The 13,624-nt window shown below is 40.6% G+C and overlaps 1 protein-coding gene across 3 annotated transcripts; it reads right to left on the reverse strand.

The window, feature by feature from the left end:
• Window positions 1-781: 781 nt before the first annotated feature.
• exosc9 (exosome component 9) lies at window positions 782-12,990 on the reverse strand. 3 transcript variants are annotated; one of them, XM_056280672.1, is made up of 12 exons: window positions 12,851-12,990; window positions 12,399-12,493; window positions 10,702-10,821; window positions 8,824-8,926; window positions 8,550-8,684; window positions 6,727-6,812; window positions 3,208-3,340; window positions 2,388-2,476; window positions 2,072-2,218; window positions 1,525-1,700; window positions 1,304-1,382; window positions 782-1,133 (listed from the first exon to the last, which is right to left on the reverse strand). In XM_056280672.1, the coding sequence occupies exons 1-12, from the start codon at window positions 12,914-12,916 to the stop codon at window positions 1,064-1,066; spliced, it is 1,299 nt and encodes a 432-aa protein (XP_056136647.1). In that variant the 5' UTR covers window positions 12,917-12,990; the 3' UTR covers window positions 782-1,063. The 3 variants fall into 3 exon arrangements, with proteins under 3 accessions (XP_056136647.1, XP_056136646.1, XP_056136648.1); XM_056280671.1 differs by having other exon boundaries at window positions 8,547-8,684; XM_056280673.1 differs by having other exon boundaries at window positions 1,257-1,382; window positions 8,547-8,684.
• Window positions 12,991-13,624: the final 634 nt, after the last annotated feature.

A 13,624-nucleotide genomic window follows, 5' to 3' on the forward strand; every position in this document is an offset into this window, starting at 1 on the left:
CTGCCTGTTAAGGGGATAGGCTGGTTTGCTTTGTTTTTAAAATATAGTTAGTGTAAGAAATAAACTTTTTTTCCCGCTGTGCGTGTAGTTAGAAAATATACATTGAATGACGAGGTCAGCAGCTTCTCTCCATAGCGGGGAAATAGATCTCCGAAATTGATAGATAGTACTTTCTACTCATTAGCCTAGCACTGACAAATCTTCTCAACCAACGTTTTTACACACAAAATACAAATAGTTTTGAGCTGTTTTTTCCATAAGTATATCTATCTTTGTTTCCCCGTCATTTTTCGCCATAGATCACATGTATGCGTTTATGTTAACAGCTTAAATCTATAATGTAAGTTTTAAGATTTTGCATGTACTAGCGAACACGTTGGTTGAGAAAATTGTTAAACCCAAGCTAACGAATAAAAACCACTAATATTCGACTTTGGAGAAGGTGTATTTCGCTTCTTTTGGGCGGAGTTGCTAATGATCTCGATAAGACATCAAGGAACTGGGTTAAGCTAAACTAAACTCACCATTCAGCATACCTTCTAGCTCCAACTGCACACACAGACTTGAGGATCCACCAGCTTGTCTGAATGCCGAGTAGAACCACAGCCTCCTTCAAAGGCTCTGAGATGGACATGTTGTAAAAATCCTGGAAACCAAACTATCCCTTCAAGTTTTCCCACTGAATATTCAAGTTGAACAGAACTTCCAACTTACCCCAAATAGTAACCCCCTTGACAGTTCATTCTCCAACAGTAATCTAAACAATAAAATGGAACCTTTATTGAGAGCCGTTTTCATGAAAATGCTACTGACATTTTATGTAAAAAAAAAAAAAAACTAAATACAGAACACATGTCAAATACTTTTTTACACAAAGAGAAATGTTCAAAACTTGAGCTATCTTGCAATGACTTTTCTTTTATCCAGTCTGCCCCCTCTGTAAAACCCACCACAGTTTCTGGGAACTGTGATAAAAGGGCCTTAGTATTGTTCAAATTGACTCTTTATTAATTTCATTGAATTACAGTGGGCCGACAATCCTCAGGTAATCCATTTTTCATCCTCATTTCTTCTTTGATTTCTTTTTCTTGGACGTTACTGCCTCCTGTTGATGGGAACTGGATTCTGAGCATCTGAGAAAACAGACATTCACACACAAAATTTTTAAAAAAAATTATATATATACATACACACACACACACACGATTTTGTAACAAAAACTTTATGAAGGATGCATTTGTTATTTTCGTAGGTACTTTGCTGCTGCTGCTGGGTGTACAATCCATCTTCTGGAAGCCCTTACTCGGTAGCTGCCTTTGGATTTTCTGGATTAAGTATAACCACTTCCTCTTCCTCACTGTCTGATATTACCAACACGTCTCCTGTAAAGCAAGACAAATGACGCAAGAAATCAATATAACATAACACTCATGTGCCTGCATGCATATTTATTCAATCTAAAAAGAAAAACAAATACCACGTTCTTCAAATGTATGACTTTTTTTTTCATTTATCTTCATTTACCCTTCTGTTTGTCTTTCCTACTTCCATCCTCCTCCTCCATCACTTTCACTTCTTCCTCTGATGAGTCCATCTGCCCTTCTTCCTCACTCTCCTCATCCTCCAACAGTCCCCAGGCATTTTCAAGGTCCTCACCCACCTGCCCGATGCCGGGCGTGGGAAGCACAGGAGATGGCACCCTGCCATACACTGGTTAAGGTTTCAATAATACATACAACAAGAAGTAAATGGAGAGGGGGAACAACATATCCCCCACATACAGGCCGAAAGACCAAGTGAGTGAACAATACCAATATTATCTTGTTTTTTTGGAGCTGTCCAAATAGAATATGGTAGGCCTGCCTGAGTGCACTTAATTTAATAGTCTTTCACATTTGCAGGTATTTTGTGTAACTGTGTTTTGGTATCTGCACTAAATAGATTCACATGCATTTCACACTGCAAACTGCTGTATCTTTATGTTGCTGTGTGCTGAATGGTGCACCATTTTTTATGTGTGACATTACTTTTTTTTTGTGCATGGCAAAAGTCCATGTTGAGTTCTGGATACGTTTGGGGTGGGGCCTCAACACTCTGGACGATGTCATTGGCTCGTTCTCTGACATCCGTCATCTCTACAGGAGTTATGTCCATTTTCAAGGCTGTGATTCGCTCCTGGGGCAAAGACTCTGCAAAACCACAACTACCACCCTCTTTCCTGTGGAAACAGAATTACAGATTGGTCAACAAAAAGCCAAGCTACCGCTGACTGTCACTGATGATTATTTTTTCCTAAAGACATGATTTACACTTTAAAATATGACTTTACAGCATCTCTGCTTCAATGAATCACGCATGAAGAATGATGCTAAGATGCAAGGACGTACCTGGAATTCTTGTCATTCTCAAGGGCTGTGCTGATAAGCTCTGTGATCTCAGAAACTTTGAGGCTGGCAATCTTAGTGCATCGCAGAACCTGTTAAGCCACAAAAAAAAGTTTGTGTAATTTTGCCTACCAACATGGGGATCGCCGGTTCAAATCCCTCTGTTATCTCTGGCTTGGTCGGGCATCCCTACAGACGCAACTGGCCATGTCTGTGGGTGGGAAGCCGGATGTGGGTATGTGTCTTGGTCGCTGCACTAACACCTCCTCAGGCCGGTCGGGGCACCTGTTCAGGGTGGAGGGGGGAACTGGGGGAATAGTGTGATCCTCCCACACACTACGTCCCCCTGGTGAAACTCCTCACTGCCAGTTGAAAAGAAGCGGCTGGCGACTCACATGTATCGGAGGAGACATGGTAGTCTGCAGCCCTCCCCAGATCGGCAGAGGGGGTGGAGCAGCGACCGGGATGGCTCAGAGAGCAGGGTGATTGGCCAAGTACAATTGGGGAGAGAAAAAAAAGGGGGGAGGATAAAAAAAAAATGCTCCCTTGAGAATAAGTGTTGTACATCATGCATTTCGATATGAGCTTGACAGCACACATCAGACAAATTACGAGATGGTCAGAGACAACATTCTATACCACCCGGGTTTCATACCTACATCTGCAAAGTGGTCACCATCTTATCGAAATCTCAAGTGGAATTCACTGTCAACTACATGTAATTAGAAATGATGTATGATGTATAGCTCCCATGAGAGAGAGAGAGCGAGAGAGAGACAGCAAAGACAGTGAAACAGTTGCAGAGCAGTCAGTGTCTTTCCACCTGTTCTTTGAGCAACATGATGCCCCCGCTGGACTGGATAGAGCAGATCTCTCTGTGTTTGTTCATGGCGATCATCAGTAGGCCGTCCATCACACGCTCCTCTCGCTCACATGGGTCGACGAGCAGGTAGGTCCTGGATGGGGATGGGGGGTTGGAAAGTTAACTTCAGCTACGCAAACACAGGTACAGTGTGTCTCATGGGGTTATTAATAATTGCATCAAGGACATTGGCCCTTGTTGCTTGTCAGTCAACTGGTTAAATAACGAAGATAACTTAGAGGGAGAGTGTTGATGGATGGATGGAAAATAAATATTTGGGCCAAAGGGGAGATTAATGCAGTAAGAGAGGAGAGGAGAGAAGGTGGGTCAAAGGGAGGAGTTAAAGAGGGGTATGAAGAGAATGACAACATTGCTGTATCTTCAGTAGAAGGCAGAATGGAGTCTCAGTGTCGGGATAAATGAGCAAGGGTTGAGTGGGCTGAAATAAGTGACCAGATATTTAATGTATACATCAGAAAAGTGATATGCAAGTGCCAATACCCAGTATTCACCAGTGAGTTTTGACATATTCCAAGTGGGAGACACACATACTTGGAAAATGTCAAAACTGACTGGTGAATACAGTGTGGCTGTCCCATTGAGCAACTGTTGGTATCCAATGCCTTGCTGAAGGGCACATGAAGAGGGAACTCATGGATGAAGGTTCAATTTAATCAGGGTGAGCACCATAGATGTGGACGCCAAATGATGTTATTGCACATCTGGTACTGGTTTTTTTTGTTTTTGTTTGTTTGTTTCTACATCTGCTGAAATTGGAAAAAGGAGTCTTTGCATTCAGAGATCTAATGCTCTAATGCTGAGCTACTGTGCCACTCAAGAATTTTCAAGAACCTCTTGTTTATTTTGTATTATGTGTTTGCATTTGCAAGGAAAATTCTGCTGTTTCCCTGTGTAGGGGATAGACGTTTCTCTGTACCAATAGCAACTTGGCCTGTTGCAATTATTATTACATAATTATCTGATCGCGATTACTTGAGCTGATAGCGATCATTTTCCATAACCGTTAGATTTCATCATCATTTCATAATCATACTCAAAAGGGATTTAAGTATGAGGCCTCATGTAGAGGGGAGCATCTCTCCTATGGGTGCAGCAGTGAGTTGGATAGCACTTGGTAAAGTGATTCTGCAGATTGACAGACAGTCCTTTGCTGCTTAATTTACATTTGTTTAATCCCAGTTTAAAATTGCTGTGAAATGTAAAAGCTGATCTGTCACGCAATATTTGCTACATCATTATTTATTTGACAAACGTGTTTCAATCTCCTACTTGTTGCATGACTGTTAAGCTCTCGTTCAATATCATTATCATGTGTCGGAGAACCCAAACTTTACTAAAACTATTGTGCAGGCCTGCCAGTTGTAATGAAAAAGTGGTTCAAAACAGACCAATGAAGAAGGATGCTTGAATTTATTTTCAAAATTTGTTACATCATTATTATTATATAATATATATCATAATTATAATTATATCATTAATTATATTATATCATAACATATAATATCGTTATCATTATTATGATGCAACAGGGAAACATAAAGCCATGTTTCCATCCAAGTTTATGTTTGTTTATTTAGATCCCCATTAGATGTTACGCAAGGCAACAGCTACTCTTCCTGGGGTCCACATTAAAAACATCCTACAACACCATCCATGTGTTCATATGCTTTCACATGCATGCATACATACATAAACATAATTGCATCATTAAATTAAATTCATCCCCCACCCCATCCCACCCCTCAATTAAACCAGCATTATTAGAGAAGCAAAACATATAACCCCCTCCACACACACCCTTAAAGTAGCATCGATCACAGATTACTTCTACCAACTGCTTTGAGCTACATATTTCAGAATAAAAATATAAAATTTATGTATTAGATATTTTAGACAGTGTGTATGTCTGTACCCAAAAATAACCTCTTAAGTTGCTTTTTAAAACTTTCTTTACTTGTTGCTTGAGTAATAACCTATGGCAACCTATTCCATTGTGAAATGGCCCTATACATAGCAGTTCTTTTCATTACATTTGTAACATGACCCCTGCTAACTTGTCTTGTTCCATGTTCATCTCTGTCCTGGGGAAAAAGTTATTCTTGAGTACAGGCAGTAGGGTTGTTTTGACACAACTATATTCCTGAATAACGTTAGAAGATTGCATGTTAATCTGTCTTCTACTTTCAACCAGGCAAGATCACGGTGCATTTGGTCTATACCTTTTCTCATTGAACACCTGAGTGCAAGACGTGCTGCTCTATTCTGCACTATCTGAAGCTTGTTTAGCTCCTGTTTTGCTACACTTGATCAGATTGCTGGGCAGTAGTCAAGGTGTGACAAAACCAAGGTTTGTATAATCTGTAAGATGGTAGTTGGTGTAAGGAAAGAGTATCTTATTATCATAGATATTCCTCTCCCCATTTTTCCAATTATTTTGTCTATGTGATTCTGCCACGATAGTTGTTCATCAAGAATGACTCCTAGAAGTTTAGCCTCAGTAACTTGTTCTATGCAGCTGCCCTTGATAGATATGCTTAATTGGTTCTGACATCTTAATGCATGGTTTGAGCCAAAAACAATACATTTCGTCTTTGATACATTCAAAACTAGATTGTTTTTGGTTACCCAGTCCAAAATTAATTTCATATCATTTTCCAATAGAACATTTAACTCATCCACACTGTTTGATGACATATACACTGTGGAATCATCAGCAAAAATAGCTAAGCTAGCATTATTCAAAACAAGTGGCATATCATTGGTAAAAATAGAGTAGAGCAATGGGCCCAAACAACTTCCCTGAGGAACATTTATTTTATGCATGCCATCTAATTAACTTGTTCAGTCTGCCACAGTAATTTAAAATTAATTTTTATCTAGAGCGAGGAGTGAGACATTATTTAAAACTATCTGAAATTTAATTGACAGTTCTGTCACCAAAAGATGAGCAGCGGTTGAAATGAACAACATGGATTTAGGCCTAGTTGTAGTAAAAACCCAAATACAACAGTACCGCTGCGGACACATTTTGGTTTTAAGACAGATAAAAAAGGAGAGCCAAATAACTTGGAGGGGGCAATTTGTAATTTTTTCACCTAGTTCAGTAATAGGCTTTGTCTACTGAAGTGTCTATAAAGCCTAAAATGCAAAAAAAAAATCAATTTATTTATATGTTCCAATGTTTAATGTCAATAAATGGCTCTTCATAAGGTGTATGTGTATTATTATGCCATTATTGGGCTTAAATTGTAACAGGGGCATAAAATTAACAAAAACAGGCAATATGTTTGTTAAATGCAATTATTTAACAGTATTATTATTAGTAGTAGTAGTAGATTTGAATGACATTTAATCACAAGTTAAACAGCCCTAATGGCAATGAGACAAAATGATGTGTATTCATTATACTTTTTTAATAAGCTCCTTCTGAAGAACACAGTCGTTTCACTTTGGTCTTACCCCTGTTGGAAGAAAGAGAAGCTGACACAGATCGGCATGTGTACGATATTCAGGGGAATAGGGTCTCTTTCTTCTTCAGGATGGTACTGAGGGGTGCACAGGAACACACGCACTGTTATAACCAGGGTTAAAGTTATAAGTCCGTTACAAAAAAACATTCTGCAAAGGCAATAACACTTCAACCATGGTCCAACAGAAGCAGTAAGTGTGTGGATATGGTAATGAAAAGATATGAAATTAACACTAGAACGACTGGGATTTCCCTCCTACCTAAAACGACCATGGGCTGTCAAAATGATTGCTGGTTTTTAAACTCTATATTCTGCCAAGATAAATACCTAATTGAGATATTAATGCATTACATATGTTAGTATGTCTGTTAGGAAATGACTAACACCAAAATTAACATTTTAACAATTATAAAATTATTTCTCATAAAATTTTGCCAAATCATTATGCGGATTGACAAGACCGCCATCGGTGCTGTGCCCTCACAGGGTACTGATGGAAACTATCAAATCCACTGTGGTGACCCCTGGGAAACGGAACGAGCCGAAAGAAGAAGACGAATACTATTTCTAAACAATTTAAACTTCAGCGAGACATGGTCCAACTTGAATAGCAAAATTAAAAAAGTGAAAATATTACCTGAACCACCTCCTCATCTAGGTCGTCCATCAGGACGCCCCAAAGGGTTTCGGTTGCGCATGGTTGTTTAAGCATGGAGCGCTACTCCACATGCAGTTCTATGGTTCTCCGCTAAGTGGAGATTTTGTGCCTTTCCATTATCAAGACACATTGATCATCTGAAAAGCCACAATGTCCCCCGGTCCATAGCATCAGTCTATCGATGAATGCACCTAGGACTACTGCTACCCATAGGAATAGCAGGATTTATTATCGAGGTTTACTCTCTAGATCCACCGTGTTCTGCTCTGTTGTCTCCTGACAACGTTAACAGGATTACCGCGAGGAGGGTGTTGGCTCTTCACCACGCACAGACGGTCATTCATCATGGAGAGGCTATATTTTGCACTTCACATGATGCTGGGGTGTATGGAGACCAGTCTAGGTTTCGTTATGTTTGTTAGATTAGCAATATGTGTTTTCCGTTTTGTTTTTCAGGTAATATGAAAAACAAAACGGAAAACACATACTGCTAATCTAACAAACGTAACAAGGCCTATAAAACGTGAAATGTAAAAAAAGAACTGAAAATAAATATTAAACATGGCCGCTGACCAATGCCTGTAAATACTGCAACACCTTGGTGGTAGTCATGGTGCATCTGTAATAGCGTCTGTACCCAGACATGTTGGAGATAGTTTAGACTATTACTCTGCACTGGAGAATGCTAGTGTGTTTCTAGGACAGAGCAATGAACTTCGCAAAGGAAATGATGCGACCAACACATGTCATAAATAGTGACATGACGCGCAAATTACAAGCCGTCTTTTTGACAGCTCATGGTCATTTTATATCTTATAACTTTTTTTTGTGCAACTGATCTAAAACTCATTTTAGGAGCATTCAGGGAGCGGCAGGTCGGTATCTTTTTTTTCACAAAGTTCTTAAACTTGGAAAATCCCAAACTGTCAAAATGACGGCCTTGGTCGTTAATACCATTAGAAGAAAAAAAATACAGTGTTTATTAATAAGGGATCATCGGCGATGTGCCAGGAATATTCTTTTGAGCTACTATCAGTTCTATCAACTTGAAATCTAATATCATGAAATTTAAAAGATAAATGAGTTCTGCACTTAGAGCAAAATGCATCCCTAGATAGTTTCAGGGAAATATGAGCCGCTCGCTTGCTCACCACGGTCACTTCTCCTCCTTCAATACTGACGTCGGGACGTCTGAAGTGGCAAAGAGCGGTAATGGCGGCTATGCTGGCAGCATCCATCAGATTTCCATCATGATTTAAGATATGAACGTCCACTCTGATCTGCCACACCTGGACATAAACACAAATAGAGACGCACACCATGCACACACACAAATCCTCAACACCATGGCTACAATTACAACTGGCGAGAAGAGGTTAATTCGAACATCTAACAATTAAATGGGTCTGAGCTGTGCATTCTGTGTACCTTTTCTCCGGAAATCACACATAGGGATTCAGTATCCATGCATCTGGAGTTTCTCAAGCATCTCTCCAGCTGCCTGTTTAATGTCACTAATAGATCAGACTGCCTGTGGAGAGAGAACACCCACATCCACACTGCATCATTGCCTTCTCTGCTAAATTGCTGCACAAAGCCACATGTCAAAGACTAAAGCAGAGCTCCCAATCCTAATCTGCCAGTTTGTGCTCTGATTATATTGCTTGGCTCCATTACTGAAACAAATAACCAGAAATGTGTAACAGAATAAAAATTCAGGGCTCCAAAGTGCGACCATTTAATTGTATTTTGTAACTGTGCAACTGAAATTTATAACTAGGGGCATCAGTGAGACTTGCAAATGCCCCCCCCCCCATCATGTTCATTTCTAAATTGCTCATTACCACTGAGAGAGAGACAGGCAAAGAAACAGAGAGGAGTCAACACAAGGCTCAGCCAAAAGTTTAAACATGAAGCACAATGCATGCAGGGACAATTTCTCCTGCAAACTGACGTCTGTATGCTAGGGCACAGTCACAAAAGTACACACTGAGGGGGCACCCGGGTAGTATAGCGGTCTATTCCACTGCCTACCAACACGGTGATCCCGGTTCGAATTCCTGTGTTACCTCCGGCTTGGTCAGGTGTCCCTACAGACACAATGGTACTCTTGGTACTCTGTGACGTTAGCATAACAAGATAAACACAGCTGCAGATAACATTAATAATGGATCTGTTGGATGGAGGTGTACCAGAGAACCAGCATTGACAGTACTAATGACAATTGTTAGTGCTGGCTCTGTCTGTCTGCCTGTCTATCTGTCTGTCAATGCTGATAGGTGCGCTGGTCATTTAGTTACTCTTTAAAGAGTAACTAAACTTTATATAATTTTTTCCCCCCATTTGTAAACATCTTCATCCATGGTATCATTTTATAATTTCTGACAAAGTGTCATACTGTTGAAAAAACATGTAGAAAAGTGTCTCTGTACTGCTGTGTAACAACTGAAATGTTCACTCTGCTGCCCATTCTGGCCTTAACCCCTTCGTAATGTAAAAGCACCTAACTGAGGATACTATTGCATCGAATGGATGGAAATTTGGGGCAGCATGGTTGCACGGTGGTTAGTGCCGTCGCCTCACAGCAAGAAGGTCCTGGGTTCGAGCCCTGGGGTAGTCCAACTTTGGGGGTCGTCCCAGGTCATCCTCTGTGTGGAGTTTGCATGTTCTCCCCATGTCTGCATGGGTTTCCTCCCACAGTCCAAAGACATGTAGGTCAGGTGAATTGGTCATACTAAATTGTCCCTAGGTGTGGATGTGTGTGTGTGTGTGTGTGTGTGTGTGTGTGTGTGTGTGTGTGTGTGTGTGTTGGCCCTGCGATGGCCTGGCAGCCTGTCCAGGGTGTCTCCCCACCTGTTGCCCAATGACTGCTAGGATAGGGTCCAGCGACCCTGAGAGCAGGATAAGCGGTTTGGATAATGAATGGATGGATGGATGGATAGAAATTTGATCCGAGGAGAGAATGTGCTGGCCAGTGGCCACAACTGAGATGTGAGTGGGTGCGGTCTCAAATCACAGGGACACATCTCCCCCAGTCCATCCAACAACAAATGGATTGTTTTAAGTGACGCCACTAAATTAAGGCCAGTGCTCCAAAACATTTTGGCAAAAAGCACCAGTGCTCCTGATGGATAAAATAAGTCTCAAGCCCTGAAAATATACCCTCCCTAAGAGACCCTCGCTAATGCTTATACATTAGACATCAAATAGGTGTATGACAATTCAACCAGACAGCGAAAAATGAAACATTATCAGTCCTGCCTATAAGCAGTAAACAAAGTGAAGACAAACACTAGTTTTCCCCACCTGCCCATCTCAAATGAGGGTGAGGCCATGGGTGACAGTTCCAAGTTGAAGAACATCATTCCTTCATTTGGACGATTCTCTTTGGGGACAATCAGCTCACCAGATACCTGGGCCATGACCCTGTGCAGTGGAACATACAGATATTTCAATGACTCTAGCATCTTATTGATAATAAAAACCACTATGAAATGTTTTTCCCAAATACTACCAACTAAAATATCAACTAGGATACATTCAGACACCATTTTATTCATGCATAATGTCTTTTGGTATCTGTTTTTGTTTGTTTCAACTGGTTTATGTATATGTCTTGAGGGTGGAACTGCTTATATTGTGGATGGTTTAAAAGACAACGATTTTCTTGATTTTGGCAGGCATACAATTTTACAGGTTAGCTCAAGAATCCTGAACAAAACCAGAACAGCTTGTTTAGGAAGCGAGCAACGTCAACATTTTCCATTTTTCAGATGCTTTTATCTAAAGGAATGCATGAGGAAGCCAGCAAGTAGCAGATAAATGTGTGTGTTTCTGACTGGCATCCTAGACACTGAATAGTAATCATATTATAGCCAGGAGGGCCATGACATGTCAGTGTCCAGTCAAGTGCATTTAATAATAATAATCATAATAATCATGACATTTACGTATATAGCACTTTTCTAGATACCCAAAGCGCTTCATATTGAAGAGGTAACTCACTTCAACCACCACCAATGTGTAGCATCCACCTGGGTGATGCACGGCAGCCATTTTGCACCAGAATGTTCGCCACACATCAGCTCGAGGTAGAGAGGGAGGAATCATTGAGCCAATTACATGGGGGGATGGTTAGGTGGCCAAATTGAGAGAGTCAGCTTGGGAATTTTGCCAGGAACCGGGGAACCCCCTACTCTTTACGATAAGTGCCATGGGATCTTTAATGACCATGGTGAGTCAGGACCTCGGTTTAACGTCTCATCCAAAGGACGGCATCTCCTACAGCACAGTGTCCCTGTCACTGCACTAGGGCATTGGGATTTAATATTTGTTGTTTTTATTAGGGCCGGAGGGAAGACTGCCCCCTACTGACCGACCAACACCACTTCCGGCAGAAACTCAGTTTTCACAGGAAGTGTCCCATCCAAGTACTTTTTTTTTTTTTTTTTACATCTTTATTGACAATAACATTCACATCCCATCCAAGTACTAGCCAAGCCCACACCTGCGTAGCTTCCGTTATTTGGCAGAGCCAGGGTACATATTGGTATGGCTGCCAGCCATTTAGTGTAAGAATGCCTTGGATCGTCAAGGGGGAGTGATGGGAGTTTCAACTAAGTAGACGGACAATGTCACATTTCAGTATGCCAGACGGAAATAGGCAAAATGCATAACAAAACATATACAAAATGCATGTCATGACAAATGTGGGTAATAGAATGGCACAATGGTAATCGTAGGATAGTTTAAGTTTATTGAAAATGTTACCCTTTTGATGCAGTCAAGAAGTTATTCTTATTTAGAACATGATTACTATTCATTTTGTTGTTAATGATGGTGACATTGTGCAGCTCAGTTTCAAGCAGCAAATTTTTAAAACCTCTAATCTGTTGGTTCATTTCTACGGTTAGGCTTGGACTAAAATTAACCAGGGGATAAAAGTTCACTTCTTTCTCTCAGATATTTGTTGTACGAGTCTTGAAAGCTGAATATGAGCTCACCTGGTATTTCCGAGATCAACAAAGCAACATCCATAGTCCGTCCCAAACGTTATCTTTAAGCGTCTGTAGTCGTAGGTCTGCCGGCCATCCAAACGCTGTGAGAATTAACGAGCATAAACGTGATCGTCAGCATAAACAGGTCTTCAAGAGCTAGAACTTACAAAACTAAGTCTGTACACATCATCCAGCAAACCCTCAAAGTTGCTCTTGCATTCATTAAAAAAAGTTTTCCAAAACAGCTACATAGAAATGCACTTTATGAGGCGTTGTTGTTTGCACAGGATTAATGTGAGGGTTTGTTTTATTTTGTGCAGAATGAAAACAAGTAATTGTAAGCTTACTGTTAAGATAACAACGTAAATGATCTTTGACCTGAAACAATCGTAAGATTCCAAAACCTGAAGTGAATTAAGGTTGACAGATAACATCTCAGACCACAGGTACTACCCTACCTTTTTCTCTGCGATTCCTTTGAGCAAGAAATCCCGCTCGCAGTTAGACAACGGCGTATCTTTCATTCTGTAAACTGAGTAACACTCCTTAACTGATTCATGCGCCGCAGGTTTTTCAGTTTACATGTGCGGACAGTCGATCTCTGATGAACTTTACCCCCGGAAGACCTTAATATATGCACTGGTAAAAGTTGTCGTTAGTCGTTGTTGCCGATGCGTTCCACTTGTGGAATTATGTGTGATAGTAAAAACGAACAAGCTGTATAGGCCGCCTATGTATTTTCCATTTCCCATACAGCAGTACTGGTTATGTGAAGAGAAGGCATGTATGAGTGAAAGTATAATAACCCCTTTACAAAGGAGAGTATTTTAAAGAAGCTCTTATTTTGAAATGTGGGCGCGGCTACGGTGGTCATGGCGGAAATGGCGTCGGAGTCGGAGAGCGAAATTGGAATTGAAATTTAGGACACGAGGGGATTTTAAAATAAAAAAGGGAAGAATACATCACATTTCTCAAGCGATGCTAGTCAGTCACTGAGAACACAGGAAACGTATCTCGTTGGGATGAAAGTCGTGACAAGAGAAAACGGGATTTTCAAGGACCCACATGAGGTCGGAAAGTTTGTAGGGGAAAAACTCGGAGATGTGCGATCGATCAGGATAACTAAAAGAGGGATTGTTATTATTGAATTTATCTCAAAGCGTCCGAGGGATATAGCCCATAAGATCAAGGTATTTAGAAGATGTCTCTGTTACTTCCTTCCCACTCGGATT

Source organism: Lampris incognitus, chromosome 5 (assembly GCF_029633865.1).
Source record: "Lampris incognitus isolate fLamInc1 chromosome 5, fLamInc1.hap2, whole genome shotgun sequence".
Lineage (NCBI taxonomy): Eukaryota > Metazoa > Chordata > Actinopteri > Lampriformes > Lampridae > Lampris > Lampris incognitus.